The sequence below is a fragment of the Chenopodium album genome, chromosome 9 (genome assembly GCF_948465745.1).
Source record: "Chenopodium album chromosome 9, dcCheAlbu1.1, whole genome shotgun sequence".
Lineage (NCBI taxonomy): Eukaryota > Viridiplantae > Streptophyta > Magnoliopsida > Caryophyllales > Amaranthaceae > Chenopodium > Chenopodium album.
The window spans coordinates 4,453,358-4,459,357 of NC_137842.1; the positions used below are offsets into that span (position 1 = coordinate 4,453,358).

Sequence of the window (6,000 nt, forward strand, 5' to 3'; positions counted from 1 at the left end):
ATATTGTTCATTACTAGAGCAACAACATAAGCCTCTGACTACTTAGAAACACAACTAGATTTAGACTGCAAATGCCTTGCAATGACTTCAGATACTCTTTAAAAACAACCACCATAGGAAGCATCACTTTCAGGAGAATATGAAGGGCTGGAGTGGTGATAGAGGTCTTCCAACTTAAGCATAGGCTGGGGACTGTATTTACTGGTCCCCTCTTTTGGTGTCTGGTATTTTGGGCTAGGCTGCTTATCTTCAGGCTCAAAACAGAGAGCAGATACCACAGCCTCTAAATCTTCCACCTTTTTCTCTAAGGCAGTGATGCGCGCCTCCATTACTTCATAGTTAGTCTGTTTAGGAAGCTCATATCCACTGCTAGGATTCACCTTATCTTTACCCTTGCTTGCCATTACTCTCACCTTAAACTGAAAAAAAAGACTAGAGAAATGTGAATGTAAATACAGAAATGGTTTGTGAAAATATTGAAGCCTGACCATCCTTTTATATATGCCTGGGTAACACTCCTTTGTCTAAGGGATATAACCATGCAATAATTAGACTTCTTTAAAAGTCATACAAAACTTGCTATGTGATTAGCATTGTATAGCACTGAACTTAATTTGTAATTACAAGTCACTTCATTGAAGATTCCTTTTTATATTTTATTATATTGAATTCTAAATGCATGTACACCATATAATACTATAATTATGCATAGACTTATGCCAAGGTTGTTTATAATATCATAAAATAATAATATTATGCTTTTCTGTTTATATAATATTATAATATTATACAGGTCAGTTACATGCATAGACTTATGCCAAATTTGTTGTAATCAAGTTTAAGCACAAATGACTAAACTAATTGTCTTTGTATACTATAGATGAAACCCGACTACACGCCTTTGAACAAGCTGTCACCTGTAAGCAAAGCATACAAAGTACGTGTGACAGTGAAAGAAAAGTCTCCTATCCGAACTCCTCCAAACAAGAAAAAATTTCAAAAGCTGGTTTTTGAAGATGAAGAGGTGCAACCTTACCACTCCTCATCATTTCATAGTTATTGAATGCTTACAAATCCTATACATGACTTTTACATTTACATGATACAGGGTAACAGCATGAAAGCTACTTTGTTCGGAGCTGAATGCGACCACTTTCAGAAAGTCTTTGAACACAAGAAGAAGTATGAGATAGCTAATGCTCCAGTGCGAACAATCAACTCGAAATTTAGTTCATTCCCAGGAGAATGTGAACTTACTTTCGGCGGAATGACTAAAATTCAACCTATTGATCGAACAGAGGGACCTGTTTTACCTGAATACATCTCCATAGCTGATGTACCAAACACAAGTGGACCATCAGACCGGTTTGGTATCATCTAAGCCTTATCTAATCTACACATAATAATTAAAAACACATCTGCCTCTAGACAATAATGTGCCTATCCATCACTTAACTGACAGATTTGCTTGGAGTAGTAGTCCACATGGAAGACCCCCGACAAGTGGAATACAAGTCAGGTAGAGTAGCTGATGTACGTGATATCAGCATAGTCGATGAAAGGTTGCTACTACCCTTTTAAGGCTCCCAAATGTTGCCTGCATTATTATCAAAACCTGCATTCACTAACTTACATTTTGTTTTGCAGCACTGGTTCTCGCCCAATGATCATCTCTGCATGGGGACAATTGGCCCTTTCTGACTGTGAGAAGCTCAAAGACTGGGCAACCACTTTCTTAGTTGTTAGCTTAACTTCACTGAAGCCTGCTACCCACAGAGGTATAATTTGTTCACCCTTGATCATTGTTTACATCATGTGAAAATCAAGTATCCTTATGCAACTTTTCACAGGTTTCTCATTGCAATCAAGCATGTCCACAACAATTGACCCAGCCCCCAGTGGTGAAAAAGCTGAAGCTTTGCGAGCTTGGTAATCCAACAACTTTTAATAGCTAAAGACCATTTACACCAATACACATTCACACTTTATTGTACCTAATTCAAGCTTAGTCTAAACTCCTATGCTAAATCAGCTATGTCTTCCTTTGTGTATATTGCTAGGGCTCATGCACATCCAGACATAATTAGTGATTACATGTCAAGGCAACTCGAATTCATGACTATTGGTGTTGAACCGGTTCCAACCACACTTGACAACATCAATGGCAAAACTGTGAGTGCACACACACACACAAATCCTTTGACTAGCTATCTGGTTTTATATACTAACACAGCTTCATTCAGGTTGACAATATTATCCAGGAAGAAATATACACAGTAACAGTCACAATTCCAGATGCACAGCTAGACAATATTATTGCTTATATTGGCTGCGATAATTGTGGAAAGCGTTGTGGCGTTGCTGCAAATGTGGCCTTCTTTTGCCCACATTGCCCTGACAAAAAATGCACCTCCACTGAGAGGTTCGTTCTGCATTCTTATGTTGACAGCCAACTAACCAAGTCGTAATGTCACTTACCATGATTTCATACCACAAATGCAGGGTCAACTTTAGCTTTGATGCTGAAGATGACACTGGAACATGTCGCCTCACTGCCTTTGGCCAAGTATGTGAGCAGATATTCAAGCTCACAACACTTGAAATTTTTGAAAGAAAGATAAAGGTTCTCTTCCACACCTATCATAACCCTACATAAAATTATGCCATGCAGCTAGCTATCCTGGGTATAACAACACTGGTTTTTGATTTCAGGATGACTGGAAAGATTTTGATCGTGTTGCTGCAGCTCTGAAATCCACACCAATGCACATAATCCTCCACCCATCCCAAGCACTGAACAGGGCAGGGGTGCTGCGGTGGGTGGTCCAATCAGTTTCTCATTCTTCTTGAACACTTGTTCTGCCAATCTGCAGCTTCAAATCAGAACACATCATCCGCGATAGCTTTGGCTTATCATTTTGGATGTGTTCTTATTTGAGGCATCCTTGATTATCCTTGCTCATATTTGCTACTCAAGCAATTTAACAAGCATTGTCTCTTTAACTATGAAGTTATATCTTCTTTTGCTAATGTTGGTCATATAGAGCAGCTTAAATCTGCTTAGAATTAGGCTTACAAACAATGCCTTTTTTGCTTGCTCAATCCATTGAATGGATTAAACAATTGTCTGTAATTCAAACTTAATGCCTTTTTCACGGAACACTTTGTTCTTTAGATTATTGCAGGAATGCAATATCTGCTTATGGTTCAGCCTTGCTTATTGTGTGAATTTTGCTGGTTTCCTTATCACAAAAATGATTATTATGATTATCATTTAAATTGCTTTATTTGTGCATATATTAGACACCTATCCTCAATTAGTCATCCATTTAGATTATTAAGTCACTAAATGCATCAATATCCTGTCTATGACTGTCACTAAATGCATATTAGGAACAAGGTAACAACAACTGCTTCCAGAATCTATGTATCTCATACTCAAGTAATATCTTGCCCCTCATTCTGCACCCCAATCTCAGTATTCCCTTCCTCTGTATTCTTTTCTTCACCTCCACCTTATTTCAGCTCCTCCATCTCTGCATCACCACCAGCAAGTCTTCTTCCAACCCCCCCAACATCCCTTTCATTACCACCTCCAACATTCCCACCCACACCGCTGGCCCTGTCTTCTTCAACATCAGCAGGTTCTACATACCCAACATAACGCCCAATTCCTCCCATCCTTGCATAGAACCTTCTACGCCCTTCACTTAACCTCCAAAAAAACCCAGACATTCGTTGAACACGAACCCTCTGAACCTCATCAGACAGAATTCTTAGTTCTTCAAGCTTACTTCTATACGCTGCCCTTAAACTTGCCAATTCTTCTCTCTTGACTCTTTCCTGTTCTGCAATTGCCTCCATTTCTGCATACAGCGCATCAAGGCGCGCTTCAGCATCCTGAACTCCATCCCATCTGCCATTGTTGCTTAGACAAAGTTTGATAATAAAAAGTATGCGTTTTTTTAGATTGCAATTATAACTGAAATTGTAATAGATAGAAAATTAATTTGCTAATCCCCTACACCCAGTGATTGAGATTTCAGAGAGGAAGAAAAATAAAAAAGAAAGGGGAGAGTTCGGGTAAAAACAATGGGACCTTACCGAAGGTCCAAATAAGGTGGTGAAGACTAGGCTCGGTCCAAGTAATGTTGGGCCAGGGATTTTCTGCACAGCAAACACACGTAAACTAGCCTCGGGGGTGTTGCCGAGGAAGGCCCCTCCGATGCTAAAGTTAGTACAATGTGTAGAGAGAGAGAGCTATGCAAGAGAATTAATTGCTTGAGGCTTTGTGTGAATGAATGTACAAATGTAATATTGATGGCTTTTATAATTTATACCTTTGCATATATGGGAGAAATGGGCTTTTGCCCAATTGACTTGCCTTGTGGAATGATCTTGACTTTAGCACTATTTGGAGAGATGAACCTTGACCTTGGGCTTTTAATTAAACAGAAAATGGAGGGAAGTAAATGATTTAATTAATCCAAACAATTTAAATTTAAACTGCCATTAATGAGATAACGGCTGTTGGATGGATAATTTGTGGAAGTTGGACGAATAATGGGTAGTTAATCATTGGGACGTGTGTTTAACGGTTACTTAGTGAGGTATTTAAGAAGAAATTAAAAGCGCGGCCCCTCAAATTCCCATTTCTGGAAATAAAAACAAAGAAGCGCACTATCTCTCCTCACTTCTTCACAAACACGAACCCATCTCGAGAGAACTCAAAAATCCGCATCAAAACTTCGCTAATTTCCCCGAGCATTGAACTTGGAAACTGAAATTCGTCACTACCATCTTGTAAATCGGCAGATTCCGCTTCAGAACAAGGTAATTTATCTCGAATTTAGTTTGCTTTTCTTCGATTTGAACTCTTTCCCCCTCTTTTTTGACTTTTTTCTTCAAAAACATCAACAATGGTGAGAGGAGAGAGAGGTAGAACCCGTGCTCCGAGGAGGGCACGGCAGCTTCCCGACCCTAGGAACGGGACGGGAACATGGAACGGAGAGAGAGTGGGACCTGACCCTGCTGAGGGGATTACGGCGGTCCCAATATCATCGGCACCTCCTGAAGGATCGGAGGGGCCCAGCGTCTCTGGCCGGGACGAAGGAGTTCCCGCCAGTCTTTGGCCTGTTCTCCCTGGGTATCAGGAGTGGGAGGACCCCGAGGTTGCCTCGGCCATGATAAAGAATACTCCTTACTCTTGGTGGGTAAAGCGTGCCGAAACATATCGGTTCGCAGAGCAGATTGAGCTACACTACGGCATTATGGAAGCCGATGGATACTGGTGCCGAATGCCTGTTGCATCAGATAGGATTCATCGTCCACCCCCGGAGTATGTGGGGGTGTACACTAGACAGCTTCAGTATGGGCTGAGGTTCCCCTTGGACATATTCGTCCGAGATTTGCTGATACACTACAAGATTTCCTTGTGTCAGCTAACTCCTGTCAGCATCCGAAGGGTGATGACATACCTCTGGGTTTGCAAGTTCATGAGATACATCCCCAACTTGCACTGTTTTAAAAAGATCCACAAGTTGGTGCCGAACATCCAGAGTAGACATGGGGACCACGGCCCTGGGTGGTTTAGGATCGAGGCTCGGCCAGGACATCTGACAATGTGGCCGAATGACTCTTCGGACAAAGAGTGGAGAGGCCAATAGATTTGGGTTAGGGCACCCACAGATCCTGACCACCCTCATGTCTTTAGTGCGCCGAGATACCTCTCCAACCCTGACCCAGAAATGCTCAGCCTGAGTCCCTTAGAGAACGATGGCCAAGGTGATCGAAACCTTGATCAGGCCAACATCTTTGGGAAGACTGAGAACCCAGCTGGGAGAGGTCGTCTGAAGACCATTCCAGCAGTTTGGCTCCCTGACTATCATTGTATCTTTCAGGAGCACATGCTCGCTGCTGTCGGCCTCAGCCGAAAGTTCAGAGATGGTAAGCTATGTCGGCTGAGGCCGAAGCCCTTTATTTTTTTTATTTTTTCGCTTT

General features: G+C 41.5%; 1 protein-coding gene across 1 annotated transcript; it reads left to right on the top strand.

Annotated features, from left to right (window-relative positions):
• Positions 1-880: 880 nt before the first annotated feature.
• LOC145557342 (replication protein A 70 kDa DNA-binding subunit B-like) lies at positions 881-2,850 on the top strand. Its single transcript, XM_081618530.1, has 9 exons — positions 881-1,024; positions 1,109-1,370; positions 1,463-1,562; positions 1,648-1,778; positions 1,851-1,929; positions 2,061-2,172; positions 2,262-2,422; positions 2,503-2,623; positions 2,713-2,850. Exons 1-9 carry the CDS (start codon positions 881-883, stop codon positions 2,848-2,850), a joined length of 1,248 nt encoding a protein of 415 aa, XP_081474656.1.
• Positions 2,851-6,000: the final 3,150 nt, after the last annotated feature.